The sequence below is a fragment of the Cimex lectularius genome, unplaced genomic scaffold (genome assembly GCF_000648675.2).
Source record: "Cimex lectularius strain Harlan isolate CLEC.00 unplaced genomic scaffold, Clec_2.1 scaffold487, whole genome shotgun sequence".
NCBI classification, from domain to species: Eukaryota; Metazoa; Arthropoda; class Insecta; order Hemiptera; family Cimicidae; genus Cimex; species Cimex lectularius.
The window spans coordinates 45,766-69,162 of record NW_019393037.1 but is presented as its reverse complement, the minus strand read 5'-3'; the positions used below and the strand labels follow the sequence as shown (position 1 = coordinate 69,162).

Below are 23,397 nucleotides of genomic sequence, written 5' to 3'. Positions count from 1 at the left end.
ACCCTGTTAAAATCTTATTTTCTCGGAAAGAGAAAAACTCCCATTTATTTAGTTGAAAATGTATGACATGACACCAAAAAGATTGTGTAACTTTGGCGGGAAAACTGGGAATTCAAATGCTACGCGTAATCATAAACAATGCTTGACAAAAAATAAAATGAAACAATAAATTATTGAATCAAGTGATAATATTCTATATCAAATTTTGTATTTTTTAATATAAAATGAATTTAAAATACAAGAAAAAAAAATTTTTTTGGTATTGATTTTTTGTGTAAATGGGGAAAGTTAAACGACCTGAGTATTGATTGCAGAACGTATTCTATGGAGTAGAAAAATCGGCTTTTTCCGTTGGTGTTTTTGTTATTATTCAGATTGTAATTTGTTTTTAAGGGTTGTTTTTTGTTGTACTTTTTGTTGAAAATCGTTGTTTTGTCGATGCTCGTGCTGACGGCGTCCCGTTCATGCAGGCCGTGCCCCGTCCCGTAACAGCTGGGCCTTTACGTCACTTTGATGAAAGTGCTAAATGCAAAACATCCTCTCAAGGGTGACTGTCTTGTGTGGTTAACATTTTATTTACTCCGTCTTTGTTTTTTTCCCCCAAAAGCCAAATTCCCAGTCTGCAAACGAAAATTGTTATACCAACGGCTTTCGAGATCCACGTGAGACACAGACAGCCGAGTCTCGTCCCGAGCCGAGAGAGACAAAAGGCCAAAATACGATCAGAATGAGCGAGCTGAGTCAGGAAGAGGTGAGTCTTTTACAACGGATGTTTTCCACTTATTAAAAAAAATCGGGAAAAACCAAAAATTGCCTATTCAGAATTGTACATTTTCATATTTATTAAGCCCCTGAGAAAATTTTTTCCCTATTTTTTTTTAACTTTTATTTTTTCCAACCCTTTTCTTTTAGTCTAAAAAAGACTCGTTTCTAATTTTCTTTTGTTTCGGGCCAAATAGATACGGAAGAAAAGGTTGGCGCGTTTGGCCGTGGTCGAGGCCTCGCCAGGATCGTCGAACGGAGCGCAGGTGCCGACGTCGCCGAGTTCATCGTCCTTGGCCGCGTCGCCAGTCACCCCCGGGCCGATCACGCCGATGAAGGGTGAGTACTTACCATTTAAACAAAATAAATAAATAAAAAAGCAAATCATAAAGGATAATTACACTTTCCAAGACCTTATTAATTAAAAAAAAAAAATTAGGGTTTATAATTTTTACCACATATACCTTGCCTGTTGCTCAATGGGCGCCCTGAGAATCGATTTTATCCTTATATTTTCTTTTATATACCAAACAAACAATCCAGACTGTTCAATAATTAACATTTATTCAGCTTATTGGTTTTAATCAATTCAACGGACTATATAATACTACAATAACATAGAATTTAACACTGTTAAAACGAAATGAAATTGCCTCGGATCAGGGTTTAGCCAATTTCATCAAATCCAGAGCTAAAAAATTTTTTTACAATCCTAAATTTCATAAAATTATTCTCTTATTATGACATTACTTTGAGACTTCGCCGTACCAAGCATAGCTTTACATGCAAGATTTATTTCTACCTTAATGACCTAAAAAATAAGGTATTTTTCTGATTGTGACGTTGCATTGAACATTTCGTTTGTTTTGATCATTGACATTTGTTTTAATCATTTTCTGGGCTAGATTCAAGTACCAAAACTTAAAAGTCGGCCTTTCAATATCAGCAGATATTTTTAAAAAATACTAACATTAAGACAGCTCACTTTTTGTAAATATGGTAATACATGGTAATTCTCACAGATTTATTGTTTACAACTTGGTCATTGGTAACTTTAGTCATAATAACAAATCTGTGACTAGAACCATCATTTACAAAAAGTTGATTTACATAGTTTTCACACCTCATTTCTGTTAAGACTACACCGTACCTAACATATCCTTACTTTTGACATTTATTAGTCAACTAAGTTTATTAATGGTTTTGTTTTATTTTTTAATTTAAATTTTTTTTTGTCACAATCATTGACAATTTATTCTTATCAATAAATGATAAGAATAATCATTTATTATTATTATTTTTTTTTTTTTTTTTTTTTTTTTTTTTTGTAACTGTGGTTGTAACAACGAATCTCTGAGTAGAACCAACATTTCCTAAAAATGAATTTACATACTCATCACACTTCATTTCTATTAAGACCCCACCATACCTAGCATAACCTTACCTTTGACATTTATTTCTCTGTTGCTAAACTATACAAAATAAACTATAAAACCGTTTTAATACTTTATTTTGATTTTGATTTTTTTTTTTTTGCAATCATTGTCATTTGTTTTAATCATTTTCTAGGTAGATTCAAGTATCAAAACTTGAAATTCGACCTTTACAAATCAACAGATATAGTTATAATTCAAAGTATCTAATGTTACCTTGACATTTATTTCTTTGTTACAAAAAATATACAGAATAATAAACTATAAGTTAAGTTTATTAATGGTTTTATTATTTTGATTTTTTTTCTTGCAATCATTGACATTTCTTTTTATCAGTTTTATTCATTTTCTGGGTAAAATTCAAGTATAAAAACTTAAAACTCGACCCTTCACAATCAATGATTTGTTATAATTCACAGTGTCCAGCATACTACATTGCGACAACTCACTTTTTGTAAATTATGGTTCCACTCACAGATTTGTTGTTTACAACTGGTAACTGTGGTTGTAACATCAAATCTGTGAGGAGAAACATCATTTACAAAAAATTAATTTACATAATCATACATCATTTGTATTAAGACTGTACTGTACCTAGCATGCTTTACCTGTGACATTACCCTGATTTTGACAATATTAGATTACATGTAAATACTACTTTACGTGAGTAGAATCTTCACTTAAAAAAAATAATGTACATACTTATTCGGAAATCCTGAGATGCAGTCTGGTGTGATGTAGGTTTCAGAAAACATTTTCTTATCGTGCCAACGTCTTATCTTTGTTGAGATCATCTTTAGGGCCTGGGATTTATAAACATTGTTTAAATTTAACAAATACATGTAGGATGTGGAAAAAAGTGAATTTATACAATGCAAAAAATATTTTTTTTAAATATATTCAAAGTATTTCTACTCACTCAAAGTGTTTGTTTTCTGCGTAATACTCTTCACACCTCATTTATATTAAGACTACACCATACCTAACATAATCTTACCTTTGACATTTATTTCTTTGTTATAAAAAAGTATAAAGCCTTTTTAATGCTTACATTATGTTGATTTTGTTTCCGTGTCATACCCATTGGCATTTGTTCTTATCAGTTTTAATCTCATTAACTTGGCTGGATTCAAGTATCCAAACTTAAAATTCAACCCAGTACAGTTCAACCCAATACATATATTATTATAATTAAAAGTTTCCAATCATTTTTATACTCAAGGCCTAAAATTCATTGATCATATGTGTTCACATACCAATATTTTATGGTTTTGACAATTTTTCCAAATTCAGGTTCCTAAAATAATTGGAAAATTTCAAATCCATGTACAAGGATTGACACAAGTTTAATTACCCAGATTGTGACAATTTTAGATTACATGTAAATACTTTGCAACTACATTGTACCCAACATAACCTTACACATGCCATTTGTTTCTATAGTGCAACAAATAAATTCAATTTAATTAGTTGAATTTAGAATTCAACCCTCCAAAATCAACAGATATTCTTATAATTAGATTTTTTTATACTATTTTTATCAATTTGAGAGCCTAAAATATAGAGTTCGAATTTGTGTTTCCATGCTGATTATGACATCATACCCAATGAAGTATGACTACACTGGACCCAACATAAATGTGACATTTATTACTAAGTTAAGGGCCTAAAAAATAATTGATTATTCCGATTATGATAAGTTTACTTATAAATACTACATTACAACTTCACTGTAACCAACATAAAATTGCCCCACTGTAAAATCAACAGTTATTATATTTGGTTCTGTAACATTTGATAATTTTGTAAACTTCAGACCTTCAATTTTTGTTTGTTTTACAAATTCTAAAATTCATTGATCAGTGTTGACACGGGTTTCAATGCCTTGATGTTATACCTTTAGTCTTCTTACGCCTACACCATACTCTACATAACCCTTCCAGACAATGAAGTTTTTTTTCTAGTAAAATAAAATAATCATTGCGTTTCTTAACATTTATGTATGTCATTTCCTTTGTTCAATAATTGGAACAATTCTGGGTTTCACTCATTGACATTTGTTCTTACCGGTTTTAATCTATTTGCTGGATTTGTTCTAATTATCAAAATTTAGAATTCAACCTTTCAAAATAAACAGATATTATAATTAGAAATTTAGGGTCATTTCTTATCAAGTCCAAGGCCTAAAATACACCAATCAAATTGGACAAGTATTTACATACCAGTAATTATTACTGATTATGCCATTATTAAGTATAAATAACATTACGACTAAAACAAAATCAACATCATGCCAACATATCGCTACACCAATTATGTATAACTTTATGAGACAGTGAATTTAACTGTCCAAAATCAATAGATATTGTCATACTTAAAATTGTTTCCACTCAGTACATCTTCATCTGTGTAAACCTTTGTTACATTGTTCACATAAGATAAGTTTCTTATACAATTTCAACAATTGTTAAAAATTTATGACATTATCTTATCTTCATTTCCTATAAGTTTAACTTATAAAATGACACAATTGGCAAAAACAAGATTTTTATACTTTTAACACTGAAATGGGGCTTGCAGTAAAAAAATCAGACTAGAAATACATTTTCCCCTCAGTTTCCTTGCTCTAATATTTGCTATGTCAGTGATGTGAAAAGATCAGGTCAAAATCCAAATAGTCAGTGGCTAATTTGCAATATTTTAGTTTGGCCCTGAAACTAAAGATCAACCTTTCTTAATATTGATCTCAGGGTTTCCTTTTAATGTTACTACGTCGGTCAATGAACTTGGTCGATAATATTGTCACTTACAGTGCCTCAAATAGTTACAAACAATTGTATTGAAATTGACTGTTGTCATTTATTTTTTTGCTGCCCAGCCATCATTCATGTTATCCATAATTTCAGTGCTGCTTTGTGAATTCACAATTTTTTCACCATGTTAGACATGTCAGTTTGTTAATTATTATATGTTTTTTTGCCTGAAAAATAGTAGCCTATAGAACAAAGTGTATTTACATTTAATATTTATCTGTGGGTTTCCTTGTTTTATTATTGTCGTTGTTTTTAAGATATCCATTGAGAGGTCAAAAAACAGAATACTTTGATTCTGCAAAACTCACAACAATTTTGTCTAAAGTGTAACATTTTAGCCTGTTATTATTTTAACCAATCATTTAAAAGTCATAATTTACAAAAAAAATCTAATTTAAATATATTTGCAGTTTAAAAAAAAAGAGTAAAGGTTTTTTCCATTTAGGGAAAAAATATAATCTACAGATTGTAATTACTGACAAGCTCTATAAAACAAAATTACACTAAACCAAATTGACAATAGTAGGCCTATTTTCATTTAATTGAACAAAGGAAAAAGTTTGATTCTACATAACCTGTAGTCAGTTTATTACTTGATAGTGGTTTTCATATTTAGTGTTATTAGTGGAAAGTTTTTAGTTGGTAAGCAAGTTATTAAACATTTGTCAACAATTTGAACATTAGCTTTCTGTTTAGGCCAGGCATTTTATACCTCCATATCATAAAATCAAATCAACAAACAATTAAATGTACGCTATTCTCTGAATATGACAAACAGTTTGGTGTGTGAATAAGACAGGCAACAAAGTTAAAACCAAGAACAAGTCTTTAACTCACAGGACACCCATTAAAGCTTTACAACTGAAATTATCGTTTAGGGACTTAAGATTTTTTTTTGTTCAAACCTGCCAAAATTTGAAACTTCTGAGCATATTTATTGCTTGAACAATTCAAAAAGCATACAAAAAGGAACATTAGCCTAATTTGTAGGAAAATGCTTCCCACATTGCAGTTTTTCAAACTTTTGAAAGTCTCGCTGCAGTAATTCTAGTTGGAAACATATGTGCAACAGTTATATACTTGGTGCTTTTTAGAAGTAGACAATAGTGTAAAAAAAATTCTTGAGTGTATGATGCAAGGCCTGTACATTTTGAGCTAAAAATAGCCATAGAAAAGTACAAATTATTTTTATTTTTCAGTCAATTGCCGCCCCTTTATATGTATACATATGCCTTTTATACTTGTAACATTTGTCAGTTGTGTATTGCTACATATCATGTTCTGTGTAATTCATTCAATGGTGCAATGCATATCTTTTTTCCCTGTATCTTGCAACGAGTACCAAGAAGGGGTCTACTGATATGCCGGAATCAGCTTCTCGCTTCATCTTTACCCTTTTCGAGTACCATGTTTTTGTTCATCTTCATTTTGTCCCTTCAGATTCTTTTCTCATTTCTTCTATGCATCTTGTTTATTTAATTCTATTGAAATACTATGGGCATGCCCCACTACTTTTTAAAAAACTAATATTCAGTGAATAATAGAAAGATCTGATCCCAATTCATTTTTAAAATCCAACTATAATAAACGATGTGATGAACGAACATAGTACATAGCAAACGGGAAAATTAGTTAACCACCTACCCTATAAGAAAACCCATCAATTGCCCACAGCACAGTTTACAATTTTATAAAATGGTGGATTCCTAATACACAAAACTGAAATTACGTGAAATTCTCTGTAAAAAATGTTTACCAGATACATCATCAAATAAAACAAACTATGTATAAAAACGCACACAATTTTGTAAGTCTTACTCTTTATTTCTTTGCAATAAAAATTATCTTTATATATTTCATCTGCTGATTTGCTGTAGAGTGATTTGAACATTCTTTTTGATTAGATCCAATTGATAATTGTGTGTTTGAATTGTCATTTTATTTTTTGTCTTCGATTTGAAACTTGCGTCAATTTTAAAACTGCCCAATAGTCGGAGCTTAATTGATATTAGAATAGAATCTCTAGACTTGAATTGTGTCGCAAAGATGCCTTAGGATTACGCGATTGCACGCAGAGTTCTGAGCAGATAGGAATATTAGTAGAAAAGCTAAGTTTTCCGACTGTTACTCTGCATGTTTTATAATAAACGTTGAGAAACTGAGCCAAGAATTAACATTATCCTAACCGAAATGGCACTATTTTCAGATTCAGCACCCTCGGAAATATTCACTCTCCCAGAAAAGAACAAACGGAAAAGAGCAATGTTCGAAGGTGTGTTAGAATTTCAAATCTATGTTTTCTCATCTCTCTCTTTTTTTTAATTTTTGTTAAATATTTTTTATTGTATATTATATACTTGTTTTTAAGTTTCACTATTTAAACTTAAAAGCGTGTGGACAGTAATTTTTTTGGCTCATTTATCATTTCAATTCTGATGAGATACTCAATAAAAACAAATAAATTTGTAGACTTTGTAGATTATCACTTACTTACATTGTGATCACTTGGAAATGTTGTTTTTTTATATTTTTATAAGTGATCTTTTTACTTTTAGTTATTTATATTCAATAAAACATATATGAGAGTATTTTAAATGTCACTGGCAATGAAATAAAAATGTTCTTATTCTTGAATTAATCCTTTTTTAAAGAAAACAATAACAATGACAGTGAAAAAACAATAACAAATTTTAACTGTTACATTATTGATTTTTCTCTTTATTGCTATTATTGTATTATCCAGGCAAAGTTTATGATGATCCGAAATCAACCACTTTCGATTTCTTTTCCCTTTACTTTTATTTCTTTTTGAAGAGCAGATTTCTGTTTGTAACTATGCCCAAGGGAAATATTGACTCATAGTCGGTTATGACGCTATTTCTGGTTCGCTATCCTCCGTTTTGACCTACAGCAATGTCCTTATCATCAAGGGCCCGTTAATCTTGTCGAAACTTTCAATTTGGCAAATTGCCTGAACAAAAATTACGCTGAATCGAAACAAGGGAATATTTATATTTTAAGTCGTAGCCATATCACAAATTATCATTGGTATTTTATTTATTTATATATACATTTGTTTTTACAGCTAGAAAGCAGGGATTTTTTTGTTTGCAATGCAAAATTGTTTACTTTTCTTTCTCTTCCTGGATTTCAGGAAAAACATTTTTATTTATACGTTTATATTAAATCGTACATTCCCCACACAAAACTATTATTAAGATTTTAGTTTAAAAAATTAATTAATTTTTTTAAAGATTTGTCAATATAGACAAGAGAGTCATTTTGTAAGTAAATTAAACCTAAATTATTAACTGTTGATATTTTTTAGTGGCTCTAGAAAGTCAATTGCTTTGTAATTTTGCATTTTTTGTTAATTTGTAATTTATTTTAGGTTTACAGAAAATAAGACATTTGTCTTAACTCCTCGCATTTTTTATTATCCTTGAAGTGATCACAATGTATAAAATGCTGTGAATAAGCTTTTGGCTTTTTTCAGCTTCACTAGCTTATATAGTAGTTTTATTAGTTCTTTTTGTTGTTTTGTTTTATTCTCAGCCTTTAAAACTTTGTCGGCTGTGATAATTGAAAAAGCGGCATTTTCAGAAATTGGCTTTCCACCATCGCTGTCCGGCCAGAAGAGTGATTCTCTCAGCACCGATTCATCACAGATGGAGGTCGAAGAAGTGTCCGAAGCAGAGAACTGCTCTGGCTCGAGGAGCGCCGGGGAGGGCAAAGGGACATCGTTGCAAATAGATGTTGATTCGGGTATCGAAAACATGGAAGTTGATGAATCCAAAGAAGCAAGGATCAGGGTAAAACAAATTCTGCAATAAATAATCATTTCTTTTGACTTAAGTAGATAAATTTTTAAGAACAATTTTTTTTCCTTATTTATCAAATTGGCCATGCATAAAGCACAAATATTAAACAGTTTTCAAAACAAAAACAAATTATAAATTAAAAGATAAATGTTATATTAAATATAATAATTAAAATAATAAAACGGAAATGAAGGGTTCTCTTTTTTTGTATTTTTTTTTTTTTATAATGAACAACTTTAGCGTTCTAGTTTTTTATATTTATTTTTGCAGACTATAAGCACAGGCAGTGAAGTTCCTGAAGAATATTTGCAAACGGTAGTGTCAAGAGTGTTGTGTGTCTCGTGGACAGAACAAGCCGAATCCACAATATATCTGCCCGAGACGGCCGCCGTCATGTCCGAAAGGCAGAAGGAGGAGCAGCAGACTGACATACAGGACCTGATAAGCCAGTGCCTGATGGAAGTTATGTGCCAGATCGCCTCAGGGGAAAACCCGCTTCCATCGCCGATTCTGTGCTCAACGCCGGACGACAACGTGGAGATGAAATCGCTTCCAGCTGTGCCAAACCCACCGTCACACGCTTCCACAACACTCACATACCTCACAGAATGCTATAGCCGCGTCGCCATCGAAGAGCGCAACCACCCAAAGGTAATGTTAATTAATATACGTCTGTAAAAGAATAATTAATATGGTCATTTATGACCATTAAACATATATGGATTCATATAAATTGTTCATCTTTTATAAATAAATGTTGAAAAATCGCCAACATTTTGTTTACAAGGGAAATAATAATACTTGCCAATAGAGATTTTTGGCAAGCACTCTTTTATGACTGTAGAGCAATACGATGAAAATATTCAATCGCATCTTAAGGCTTTGAAATGAAAATTTAAAAAAAAAATTAAATTTATGTTATTACAACTACAGTGGATTTGAGCTAGTCTGTAACAAATTGAGATCGAGACCTATTCAGCTTAATAAAGCTGGGTGCACACTAGGTCGGTGGGGCAGAGCGGCGGGTCAGAATTGTGAAGGTCTGCACACTATTTAGGAATTGCTCTCGGCCGCATTGGTCAAATTTTCCCGCTCCATTTGACTAGCGCTGCGGTTTGATTTTGCATTTGCAGGAGTCCCCACACGAAAATAACTGTATTCATAATAAATAATAGTGACAAGGAAACTATTTTTCTGGTCGTGGTCGCAGAGTTGGAATAGGAGGAAGAAAGACAAAAACAAAAATGAAAAGCATGGGTACATGAAATCAACACCAAACACCTTACATTTGGAGAATATCACCAGCTCTGCGCCATGCCGCCCTACCAACCTAGTGTGCAGGGTTACTTTCATTTCAATGTACTTTTCTTGGGGTCAATTCCACGCTGCACCACCCCACTGACCTAGTGTGCGCCCAGCTTTAGGTAGATCCAGAAATGTGGTATTTGTCAAATGCCGAGCAAAGGTTTGCCGAATCTTGACTAGTGGGTGCTTGGTTATCCGCCAAGCAACAATATTTGGTGCTCGCTACGCTTGGCTAATTGTCGATTTCCTTGTCTACTTCAAAGTGCACAAATATTTGTGAAGTAGCCAAACTTAAAGCATCCACAAATTCGGGAATCAACTGTGCTGTACGGATATCAACTTTAAACATCAATCAACGCTGCTATTTATTTATCTATAATAAACGATTCCTAACAAGTATAGATGTATTAATGAAAGAACATATCGTTGTTTCTGTTGGTTAGGAATGGATTGGAACTAGATTAGTACCAAACAGTGCACACAAACTTTTATTGCAACAGTTGCATTGTTCCCTTTGGAACTCATAAAGTAAACAATGCTTTAAATGCATTTCATTCAAATCATGATTACCGATTAATGCGTGTTTCTTAGTGACCTGTTGTTTCATAATTATTTGGATTCGTAAGGAGCGGTCAAGAATGAGGTAGTTTAGAAAAACACATTTTTCATTTTTTTCCAATGTTTCGACCTTTATTAGGGCCATCATCTTCAGAGTATAAAATGTGGTGCTATTCTTGTGGTGTCATGTTAGTTTTGTTTTCACAACACTTTCACACAAAATCAATATGACACCACAAGAATAGCACCACACCTTATGCCCTGAAGATGACCCGAACAAAGGTTGAAACATCGGCAAAAAAATAAAAAAGGTGTTTTTCTAAAATACCTCATTCTTGACCACTCCTCACGACTTCAACAAATTATTACCAGTTAAATTATTTGACACAACCCAAGAAGTTGAAAACGGAAACTGAGGAGATGTAAAGCCTTTTAATTTAGGCATTAAACAAGCGTATATCTTTAACAGGTATTTATTTTTTAAAATTATTTTCCCACTCCCGTCTCCACTGATTGACAGGCATATTTTTGTTGGCGATTTTGGGCTGTAACAGTTGTCAAGGTATTATGATTTCATAATTACAGTAGAAAAAGGAATAAGGAATTATCTTGTATCTTCCCATCACAGTATAATTAACTAATTTATTTATTAATTTACTGAGTGTATTTGCATTTCAGAAAAGCAGCGTCAAGCCGCTGAGCACAGTTCTAGCCGAAGTCAGGGCCCAGTGCGTACAGTTTACATCTCTCATGCTCCAGGATGTCGTCCTGGAGGAAGTCGATTTTACCGGGCCTGCTGGTTCGCTTTCGTCGCCTCTTCTCCAGCCTATTCTCATGCAGACCCTCCCAAGAGGCTTTCTCGTCGAGCTGTTGACACGCCTTCACAACAACCCGGAAACGCTTAGCAGAGTGTGTACATTTACAATTTCTAGATATGACGACAGCTTTTGTTTTTATACGTTGTTACTTTTTCCAGGTATTCAGCCCAGTTCTTCAAGGTTTGTTCAGAGTAATGCAGAGCGTTTCGCTTGTCGACGATGCTCACAGAAAGCCTCTTGAAGCTCTCGCTGAATTAGTCGACATCCGGTGCGGCCCCAATGGGGTCAGGCCAATCTGTTCTCTCATCACCAACCAGGTAAAATATCACAACTTAAAATTTAAAAAATAAACAAATACACTGATTGACAAAAAAAAAACTCGTTTCAGGTTCAGTTCCTGCCCTACACAGTGACAAATGCAGCAGGACGAGAAGTAACAAGGACTTCCTTCCTCGGCCCGTTTCTTTCTGTCTCAGTTTTCACGGAAGAGGACCCGAAAGTCGGTGACAGGTTCTTTTCAGGAAACTCTACAACAGATAAATCCCTTTATACAACCTTGCAAGGCGTTCTTGAAAATTCTAGAGTAAGTTTATAATACATCGTAATTTATGCAATATTTAGTAAATTTATTTTAGTCTAGATAAAAAATTCTTTTTGTTGTAACAATTTTTTATGTAGTAATTTGGTCGTTTTCGATCATCGCAGTGAGACTAAGCAGACCAGGCTGATCAGAAATGACCAAACTACAGTTTTGTCACCTTGCAGACCTCAACAAGATATCTCACTCTGTTTATTTGTAACAAGTCCAACTTTCAATTTATACATTTATCTATTAATTTCATTAAAAAAACTTATTTATATATTTAAAATACATTTTATTATATATTTAAAATGTCAAGTCTAGTGACAAGTTTTCTCTCCCTCATGATTTTTTGTGTGCTCTAAATCTATTGAGGTGATGCGTTTTAGTATCCAAAAATGAGTACTGAAAAGGTTAATGTATCACCATTAGTGTTTAATATAAAATTAATTTTTCAGGTCATCACACACAAAATTTTCCACGATATACTTGTTAATGGCTCATCGAGGGAGCCGATGCTAGCGTACATTGCAGCGCTTCTGCGCCGTAACGAAAAAAGGACTCAGATGCAAACTGACGACAAAGCTCTCGCCGGTGACGGCTTTATGATTAATTTACTCTCAATTATGCAGATGCTATCTGTTAAGGTAGCGGCAGATATAAAATTAGCGTTTTTGTGTTTAAAAAGAGAAAAGAAAATTAATGTAATTTTTATGTTTAAAGATAAAAATGGATAGGATCGATCCGTTGTACCTATTCCATCCGGCAAGTATGGTGGATGTGAAATACGATACTAGACTCAGATTCACATCGACGGAAGCACAGGATTGGCTCAACACATTGAGTAAGTCTTTTATTTTGCCTTATCGGTTTATTTTATTATTATAATTAAAATATTTTTACAGACAAGGAGATCTACTGGAGTGCACCTAAATTTTCAACTCAGTGCTGGTTTCTAACCCTCCACTGTCACAACATTGCTCTTATTCCAGCAATGCAACGTTACCAAAGAAGACTGCGTTCTCTCAGGGATCTACAAAAATTGGTAAATTACAAATATCTCTCAATAGAGGACTAATAGTTAGATTATATTGTAAGTGGGTGATGCTCTATGTGCTTATCACTAAGAGATAGGAGAACATTTAGTTTTTTATTTACTTTTTGTACGCACGAATGCAAGGATCAGAAATCCAAAAACGTTTATTCTCTGGAAAAGTCTTAATATTGTAATAAAAAAAGTAAAAATATAATTAAAAAAGGAGAAGTTGGTGGTCGCAACGGTTTAGATATCGCTGTAAGATAAAGGTCCTGGGTGCAAATCCAGCGAAGCTACATTCGAACCCCATACAAATGGGCATTGGTTCACACAGGGTTCATATAACCTCGTAATTGAATACCCTCATAAAAAAAGTCAAACAAACAACGCAAGTCAGTCAGGCACATGCTTATTTACAAGGGCTTAGCCCAAACGACGCTTGACAACATCAGCTCCCACACCCTTCAGCATCTTCCAGGATCTTTTTTCCTCAGCTTTCTGGATCCCCGACAGTTGGCTAAGTGACTTATCACAATGGCCAGGTCTTTGCTGACAGTATCCGTAGGTTGACTCCTCTCGTTCACTGTGGCAGATCTTGACTGCATGCTGTCTGACTCTGATTGGCTGAATCCGTCCTGTTCGCTTCTTCCATGACACTCAACAGTGGACTCCTTCTGCATTGAACTGCTCTTGACTCGCTCTCGGCCCTGGACAGTCTCTGCTGTTTCAGCTGCATCCTCTTGCTGACAGGCTGAATCAGTCCTTCTGTTAACTCCTCTCATTTGCTCTGGCTGCGGTTCACTCCTTTCGTTACTATGACCAACTGAGTCTACTGCTTCCGAGGCCCATTAATACAAAGCCCACCCAGCTGACACGCCACCCTAAATTTATGTTGTCCCTCATCTTGATGGGTCATGTCTGCAACTTGGAACCTCCCACACTAAATAACTCATTAACTTCAACCAGGTTTGTGCGGAATATTTCTTTGCCTCCCTATGGATGGACATCAGATCAGACATCAGAAACTTACGTTTGAAATACTTTACAAATATTACTAACATATACTAAGATAATTTCTTGATTACAATATGATTTGTTTCGCCATTTTAAGCAATTTTAATTTTTTTAAGGTGGACGAAATGATGAATAGTGAAGACCAGTGGAAGTCACTGCCATTGGCTGCTAGGAATAAGGAACTTATTAAAAGATGGAAGCATCAAATCAAGGTGAGTTTCTAAAGTTTTCTCATATTTTAAAAACAATCATTGAAATTATTGTTTGGTTTTCAGAAACTTGTAAGAAATAAGTCATGTGCGGAAGCAGGCCTACTCGATAAGACTTTAATACGCCGCTCATTAGTGTTTTACACGTCAGTCGCCGAATTTTTGCTCAGGGTGCTCACTGGGGAGCCTTATAAGTACAACCCGACGCTTCCACTGCCACAAGAGCCGCCGCAGATATTTTCAGCTTTACCCGAGTGGTACGTCGAGGACATCGCAGAATTCCTACTTTTCATTTTACAGTACGTATATTAAATTTATTTTATTAATGCAGTAATTAGACAGATTGAAATGGTATTTAAACAAGTTTCATTTTATAGATTTATGCCGACAGTAGCAGACGGTCTGGACGATACATTAGTCACATGGCTTCTCGTCTGCGTGTGCAGTCCTCAGTCAATAAGAAATCCGTACCTCGTAGCTAAAGTTGTTGAAGTCCTTTTTGTACTCCACTCTGGAATTCTTCCAAGGAATCTTCCTCTCCACCAACGAGTTATGAGTCATCCAATTTCAGAAACTCATCTGGCTTCTTATCTCATGAAATTTTATACCGGTAAAGTATATATGCACAAGTATGGTTAATGGATCATTATATTTGGATTTTTTTTCTGCAGATGTTGAAACAACTGGGTCCAGTTCTGAGTTTTATGACAAATTTACTATTAGGTATCACATAAACTTGATACTGAAAAGTATGTGGGAAAGTCCTGTCCATTGCGATTCAATTGTTAAAGAATCCAAGTAAGTTAGTTGTAACTTTTCTTTTTGTCTTTATTTTCAACATTTTTTTAAACAAATTTAATTTTTTTAGGTCAGGAAAGCAGTTTGTTAAGTTTATAAATATGTTAATGAATGACACGACTTTCTTGCTCGATGAAAGCTTAGAATCTTTAAAGGTGTGACAGTTAATCTTTTGAAATTACTCGTGATCGTGCAATAATGAAAATTCTTTTTGCGTTTGTGGTTTCAGAGGATACACGAAGTTCAAGAGTTGATCACCGATCAGAATCAATGGAGCCAGTTGTCTACAGAGCAACAGCAATCACGTACAAGGCAGTTATCAGCTGATGAAAGGCAATGCCGGTAAATACAAGGAATTATTTTGAATAGCAAAACATTTTTAAAATGTCAATATACTACATATTTATGCTTATGCAAAGTGCAATCCCATAAACTGGTGTATTTTATAACTTCCTTTCTTCTCAAAAAGAAAAGCCAAAAACAGAACATGTACATGTTTTTTACATGCACTCAAACTTGTCCACACATCACATTGGTGCTCGAGCCTTGCCTGTCCTTTTGGCCAGGCCTCCTACATTTCTCAGGACAGCACATGATTCTTTGGCCTCTTGCTGTAGGGACCCCGCACAAAGCTAATCCTGATTTTATTGATTTTGAAATTGTTTTCTTCTTATTTTCCACTAACATAGTGTGCGTATGTAGTGTGTGTACGTATTACATTCAATTTTCAATTGATGTATTGAATATGGTTACAACTTATTGGTTTATCCAGAAAATAATGCAGCTTTATTAAAAAAAAATTTAATTTAATTTAAAAAAATAAATAAATAAAATATAATAAAAAAAATAAAAAAACCCTCCATCAATCTCAAAGAATTTTGAGTCTTTATTATTAACAAATTCTGTAAACGCATTTTCTAACGACTTTTGATCAATAAATTTTTCTATGCTGTAAAACATTGACCAGATGTCTGAAAATGTGGTCGTTGATAGGTGAGAGGTCTGGAGAATAGGGATGGTGAGGCAGAACCAGATCCAACGTTTTCGTGTTGTCCCATGTGAGACATGGGGCCGAGCATAGTCTTGTAACATAATCGGCCTTTTCCGATTGTCCAAGGAAGGCTTTAATAATGCTAATTTCTAGTTCGTTCAATTTGAGAGCAGTACATTAAGAAGCTGTAGTAAGTCAGCCCAAATGAAACCCACCAAAGAGGTACCATCACCTTTTTTTGATAAGTTGGGCTGCTTCTCTGCTGTCCTTTGTTGAGCCACTGCCCAGAATGTTTGCTGTTAACGTAGAGAATCCACTTTTCATAACAAGTAACAATTCTAACCAGTAATGGTTCGTTTCTGTTTAGGCAAAGAACTGTTGCACAAACTTCATAACGACAATTTTTTTGGCGATGGTTTAATGCATGAGAAATGCAACTTTTGACCTTTTTCACCTTTCCAATTGCCTTAAGGTGGTCAGCGATGGTCGATTTGATAACTGGAGGATTCTCTGCAAGTGCTTGAACAGATGTCCTGGGATTTTGTTCGACTGAAGTTCGCAGAACATCATTTAAGGATGAAATCCTTCTATGACCTTCTTTGTCTTCAAGCTAAACTCTCCCTCCCAAAAATTTTTAAACCATCTCTGCTATCACCCCAGACTACATTAATGTTTCTGGCAGTTTTGGCACTGCTGATTTTAAACTTGTAAAATGAAATTATGAGAAAATTACACCTTAGCTTCTTAGTAAAGGCTGAATTATTCCCAAGTAACGAAATGCTACTGAGGTAAACAAACATTTTTGTTTAGAAGAGAGTTAAAAAGTGTTGACATTCATACAAAAAAATAATCTGTAAAATGTAAAGTTTATTATATAGAGGGGTAAATTTTCTGGACAACCCAATATTTAAAATATAAATGTACAATTCATATAGAGCAGGTGTGTGTTATAATTGTTTTCATTTTAGATCTTATTTAACTCTGGCAAAAGAGACGGTTGATATGTTCCACTACTTGACTGTTAAAATCAAAGAGCCATTTTTGAGGCCTGAGCTGGTCGGAAGGCTGTCAGCCATGCTGAACTTCAATCTGCAGCAGCTGTGCGGACCTAAATGTAAGAGATAATTTAAATTTTTTTTTTTTAATAAAGTTTATCATTTTTATACGCATGTGTTGTGTCTTCACAGGCAAGAATTTGAAGGTGCTCAAGCCAGACAAGTACGGTTGGGAGCCTAGGAAACTGTTAAGCCAGCTCGTTGACATCTACTTGCACTTAGACTGTGAAGAGTTTGCCGCTGCCATCGCCGCTGATGAGCGTTCATTCAGGAAAGAACTGTTCGAAGATGCCGGTACACGGTTACAAAGGTCGCTCATCAAGTCAACGACCGAAGTAGAAAAGTTCAGAGCTCTCACTAGAAGAGCGGCAGAAATAGCAATCATGAACATTAAGAAAGAAGTCGATTACAACGACGCACCTGAAGAATTCAGAGGTAATGATAAAATTAATATTAGTTTACTTGTTTTAAAATCAAGGTTAATAAATAAAAAAAAAAATTAAACTTTACAATATATTCATGGTTTAACACTCCGTCAGTTGCACATAGGTTATGCAGGATCTGTAAGATTCATTTGTCAAATTTTGATAATTAAAGGCAAAACTAGCCATTTCTTTATCTTTGGCCAAAATAAAATGCAAATAATGTTTTCATAATTTTTATTCAAACTTCTAAGCAAAATATAATTTAACAAAAATATTATGTACTTGAATATAATTTAGGAACATATTTTTTCTGACAGTCTTTGATTGATCGCAGTAAGTACTGAAAATAACGTGATACCAACTTAGAATAATAACGCGTCAGACTTAACAAAAGTTAATTATTAAACCTTGGTAAAAATCAGTCATATACATACATATATACGTGTGTATGTATATCTTCCAATTCATGGTGTCAACAACTTTCTTCCCGATTTACCTGTTGCAGGTATAAAATAACTGTCACTCTCTTCATCATCACTATCCAAACTTAACTCACCCTGTTTAGAATTTGAGTCTTCTTCATGCACCTCTATTTTTTCAGTTTCATCCGTAGGGTGTCCTTTTTAGATGTCACGGCTGAATTTCTCTTGAACCAATGACGTAATTTTAAAAAAAAGTTTGTAATATTTTTGAGTCTAGTTTAAAATTTTTTCCCTTTTTTGTAGAAAATTTATACAGGGTACCTCAGGCCCAGTTAACCTTCAAAATTTCCAATATGACCCTACATCATTTTAAAGGATTTTTTACCTTATGATTTTTCCTTCTCGAAGGTGGGATTATAGGTCATCTAAAAAAAAACAACAACCAGTTTTTTTTTCAATCCACAACGTTTCGGATTTATTTTAATCCTTCCTCAGGTGAGTTAACGCAGTGGTTAAAACAGTGGTCGTCAATCATTAATATTTTGTAACAGTTTATTTTAAAAAAGAGCCAGTGTGGTACATATTTAGGTCTTCAGACTCTGAACAAACAGTTTAATATTTTTCAAGATTTTTTTACCCTTAAAACAAGGGTACAGTCGGTTTTTAAATTGGTCAAAAAATAACAAGGTTGTTGCAAAAAGAAACCAGCGGCGTAATTTCGATGAGGAGCTGAATATTTTACCGTATATTTGCTAAAATTCGATTTTATGCCGTATCGCTGTCATCTTGTCCAGGGACTTCGGGACTCTGATTATGACAGGCGTGTAACGTTCCTTGCCCAAATGTCGATTTGGGAGGCTGAAGAAAAACTATGGACTGATGAATTCAAGTTCAAGGTGGTTCACAGTATCAACGTTTTTTGTGGACTACTTGAAAATAAATTAATGGGCCTTATTTGTTCAAAAATAATGTAAATGGTGCTGTTTCTCAATTTTTTGAGGGAGGTTTTACCAACAATATAAGATGTTCCTTTGCAACAATTACAATGGAGAGACAAGACGTTATTTGAATCGTCACTTCTGGGATAGGTGGATAGGACCTCATGGCCTGATCTGTTGGCCTCCTGAGTCACCTGATTTATTTCCACTTGACTATCCATGGGGACCATTTACAAAACAGTGTCTATGCCAATCATAACCCGACAACCTCAGTTAAAGATCTGCGGCAAAGGAAAGAAAATGCTTTGTAAATCCATCTCCCCTGACTCTATCTCTCTGAGCACCGTTGAAGAGAGGTTAAAACGAGCAAATCGTTGCATCCTTACAAGGCAGGCAGTTTGAACATGAAATGTGATTGAAAATAGCAAACCAAATGATTTTTTCCCCAAACTTTTTGCCATAAATTTGTCATTTTTTGACTGATTTAAAATTCGAATGCACATTGCTTTCAGCATAAAAAATCCTTTAAAATGATGTGTCAAGATGTATTGGACCGTATTTGAAATTTGGAAGTTGAACTGGACTGGAGGTACCTCGTATAATTTTTCTCTGAAAAAGGTAAAAATTTGAAACTAGACTAAAAAATATTGAACACGTATTTTTTGGTTTTTTGATAGGATCAATGGTTCAAGAGAAATTCAGCTGGGCCATCTAAAAAGGACACCCATGTTTAAGGCTATATATAAGGATATATAAGGAAAATATATAAGATGCATTAGGATATCCTCTCCATCCCTCCATTTAAGGGTCTTAATCTTTTCCATATGGATTTTCACCGGATCTCTTTGGGTTGACCCTGCAGAGCCAGAATTGCTGAAAAAAATTGTTTAAAGTGAGAATAATTACAAGTTTGTTCGCGCAGGATCTTGTGGATCCAAGTGAGGCCTAGTCGAACATCTTAGTAGAGTTCAAGGTCATTGTTACACTGAATTATGTGGATTCACTAGTCAGTGTGGAAGGAGAGCCCTCCATCGATCAACAATATTTTTCCTTCTCCGCCAGCACCATCCTTTGGTTCCACTCCTACCTTACCAATCGCCACCGAGCTGTCTCCCTTCTCAATGGCCTTATCTCCTCCTTCCTCCCTCTAAAATCTGGGGTGCCCCAAGGTTCTAGCATCTCTCCTATCCTTTTTTCCATTTATATCAATGATCTGCCCGACTCCATCCAGTCGTGTAACTATCACCTACATGCCGATGACTCCCAAAAATACATATCCTTCCGATCTTCACTCATCCATTCTTAAGATCCAAAAAGACCTAAACTCCATCAACGAATGGGTCCATAAAAATTCCCTAGTCCTTAATCCGTTCAAATCCACCACCATAATTATCGGGTCCAGGCAAGTATTTCCTAGGTTGCTTTCTTTTCCAGTCCATCCACATTCGTCGTCCTCCTTACATCATCCAATCCCTCCAATTCAACTCCTCACATCTCACTCGTAAGACCCGCTCATCCCCAATCGACCTTATCCTTCCGCAACATATAACCCATACCTTCGAAAGATCCTTTCTGATCCGAGCCAATAAACTCTGGAACTCCCTTCTCCTTTCTATTTGTCACGCTGCCTCCTTTTCCTACTTTAAATCCCACCTGTATAATCACCTCCTCTCCCTCCAAGCAGAGACCTCACGTTAATATTTGTTTTTTTGTTTAATATTCTCGTAATTTTGTCTTCTGTCCTGTCTTATTGGTATACATTGTGCCAAGATTTCTATCTTTTTTTTTACTTTTAACTTCATAGAAGGAACTTCTTTTATTTATTTCATGTAAATTATTCTTAGGGGACACCAGTCCAAGAATAAAGTTATTTTCTTCTTCAATATCTAGTTGTTCAGAAAAAAACAGATCTCTGAGATCCTTGGCGACTGACGTCATGTTAAGTATTAAATAAGTTGGCTTATAAAGAAAACCACCAGCGGCCAAAAAATAATAGTTCAGTTATTAAACAAGATATTTTGTTGTCTATCAATTAATTGTTTGATTATTAAATCAAATGAAATTTAAATTGTGAGATTTCTCCTTCATGTCTGTGGGGATTTGAACCTGTAATTTAGTCCCAAGCCCAATGTTGAAGAGGCACAATGCCAACATGTGACTCAGACGAAAATGATCGACTACAGCTAAATACAAATTATTAGGTAATGACTGAATCCTTTATCATAGAGGTTTTTCCAAGCTTATGACACGAAGCATTTATGCGTTGGTTGAGAATAACCGCCAATTGCATCAAATTTCTTCAGACGGTTTCCAAAGAGGAAAGGAAGAGGAACAATCTGCAAATAATAATTTTTGAAGTTTTTATGCAAAGACGGTTGAGAAGAAAAATTAGTGTCACGGAAGGATTCTTAAATTCACTGAAGCAGTTACATTACGATCATTTTGGTCTGCAAGACTTGTACTGGGTAGTACATCAAAAAGGGACACTATTAATAAAAGAATGCAGGCAAATACAAAGATAGTGTAAATGGAAATCCATCTGACAGACTAAACAGATAAACAACCAAAATGATCGGTAATGATTGAACAACGGGGTTCATCACCCTGCAGACCTCATGGAGAAGAAGTCCCACAATATGATATCAGTTTGCAAATTTATAACCGTACCTTAGCTCAGTTTTTAGTTATACCAGTCTTTAAATTAAAAAAAAAATCTGTGTTTTAGATCCTTTAATGGACACTTTAATGGATGACCCAGTTTTATTGCCTAGTGGTAAAGTAATGGATCGATATGTGATCATAAGGCATTTACTTAATTCATCGACAGACCCTTTCAGCAGGCAGCCATTGTCCGAAGATATGCTGCTTCCTGGTAAGTCAGTTTGCACAAATTTCATTGTAAATTATTAATTAATTAATTAATTTTTGTAGCAACTGAACTGAAAGAGAGGATACAGGCATGGAAAAAGGAAAAAGAGAGCAATATCAAGATGTGAAAGTTTTCCACCCCTTTTGCGGGGACATAACGCAATCTGTTGATCTATGTGTAAATATGAAGGGTGTTAATAAGTGGGGAGGGTGGTATCAAGAAAGGAAGCACAAAGTCCGAGGGCAGCTTAATAATATCTGTAAATAAAGGAAAACAAGTCCGTTGAAGGATGAGAAAACATGTCAAAATATTTAACATGGATCGATTAAATGACCAAACAGTGCCTTCTAAAGTGTAATTAATGTAATTTGTGTATTCCGTTGGCCGTTACGGGTCAGTTATCCTACCACGTCCAAGCCCTCTCCCGGCTTAAAAATAACAAACCCAAAACCCAATGTGATTTTTCTTTTGTGAACTCTCCTGCCTGTAAATATCCTCAACGTACTAATTATAGCAGTATAATATAAATATTGTCTGGTCGCTTAATTGTCTATCTCTCTAGAGCATTATAATGTGAAAACGTGTATATTTGTATTACGTCAGAAATATTGTGATAGTATGCACTATTTATAACGTGATAAAGGAAGAAAAATATTTGTAATTTGATATAATTATATATGTATATATATCGGTATATTTATATATACATATATATGTATAAATATTGATTTGACATTTTTACTTTCTATATTTGAATTGTAAAAAAATGAGACTTTATTTAATACGTAATCAATTTTTATGAAAAATTCAGTTTTAGGCATTTTTTTTTTTTAAATACAGATAGTTTATTTTTTAGATCTGTTTAATCGTGTATTTGCTGGCTTTATATAGATTGATGGGGAATAATACTGCCATCATTATAAAAAATAAACAAGATATACTATGTATATAACATAAATGTGTCATATGTACACTCGTATGGCCCTTTATTTAGTGTTTAAATACAAATATAAACCTTGATGTAATTGCATTATCTCTCTTACTTTACCACCTTTTCCCTTGAAAAAAGTTATCCAACCCTTTTTAGCGACAGACAAATAATTAATCGCCATAATATGATGACCAAAGTCTATCTCAAACAGTCCGATAAAAGTCATACAAACTTATAAATTTTGAGCTTTGTTCTTTAAAAAAACCCGATGTACGACTTTATGTATAAGGTTTACAAATGTTTTGTTAAAATAATAAAATTGAATAATAATTAAATTGTTTTGAAATTTAATAATGTGTTTTCCTTATCCTAATTTAGCAAAAAAAAAAAAGTAATTGTTTTGTTTTAATGTTTGATAGTTACTTCTGTCTAACCTTGCTGTTTTTTGTTGATTCAGCAGCGTTTTCCCATCTTAATATTTGGTTGATTTCTACAGAGTCTATGATCTGTGTTTTGTTTTAATTGAATTTGTTCAAAAAGTGGAGGAATGGAAAAGATCAAGTGAAAGTAAAAGCTAGAAATATGTGGAAAAAAACATCACAAGGGAAGAACAAGGGAA

At 34.0% G+C, this 23,397-nt stretch overlaps 1 protein-coding gene across 2 annotated transcripts; it reads left to right on the top strand.

Annotated features, from left to right (window-relative positions):
• Window positions 1-497: 497 nt before the first annotated feature.
• Window positions 498-22,431, top strand: LOC106670735 (ubiquitin conjugation factor E4 B). 2 transcript variants are annotated; one of them, XM_014401304.2, is made up of 21 exons: window positions 498-751; window positions 960-1,101; window positions 7,215-7,280; window positions 8,612-8,820; window positions 9,100-9,480; window positions 11,371-11,601; window positions 11,669-11,827; window positions 11,899-12,093; window positions 12,549-12,737; window positions 12,814-12,934; window positions 12,996-13,135; window positions 14,257-14,352; window positions 14,416-14,648; window positions 14,727-14,959; window positions 15,021-15,147; window positions 15,218-15,302; window positions 15,377-15,489; window positions 17,107-17,252; window positions 17,326-17,628; window positions 21,704-21,850; window positions 21,910-22,431. In XM_014401304.2, the coding sequence occupies exons 1-21, from the start codon at window positions 728-730 to the stop codon at window positions 21,972-21,974; spliced, it is 3,405 nt and encodes a 1,134-aa protein (XP_014256790.1). In that variant the 5' UTR covers window positions 498-727; the 3' UTR covers window positions 21,975-22,431. The 2 variants fall into 2 exon arrangements, with proteins under 2 accessions (XP_014256790.1, XP_014256792.1); XM_014401306.2 differs by lacking the exon at window positions 7,215-7,280.
• Window positions 22,432-23,397: the final 966 nt, after the last annotated feature.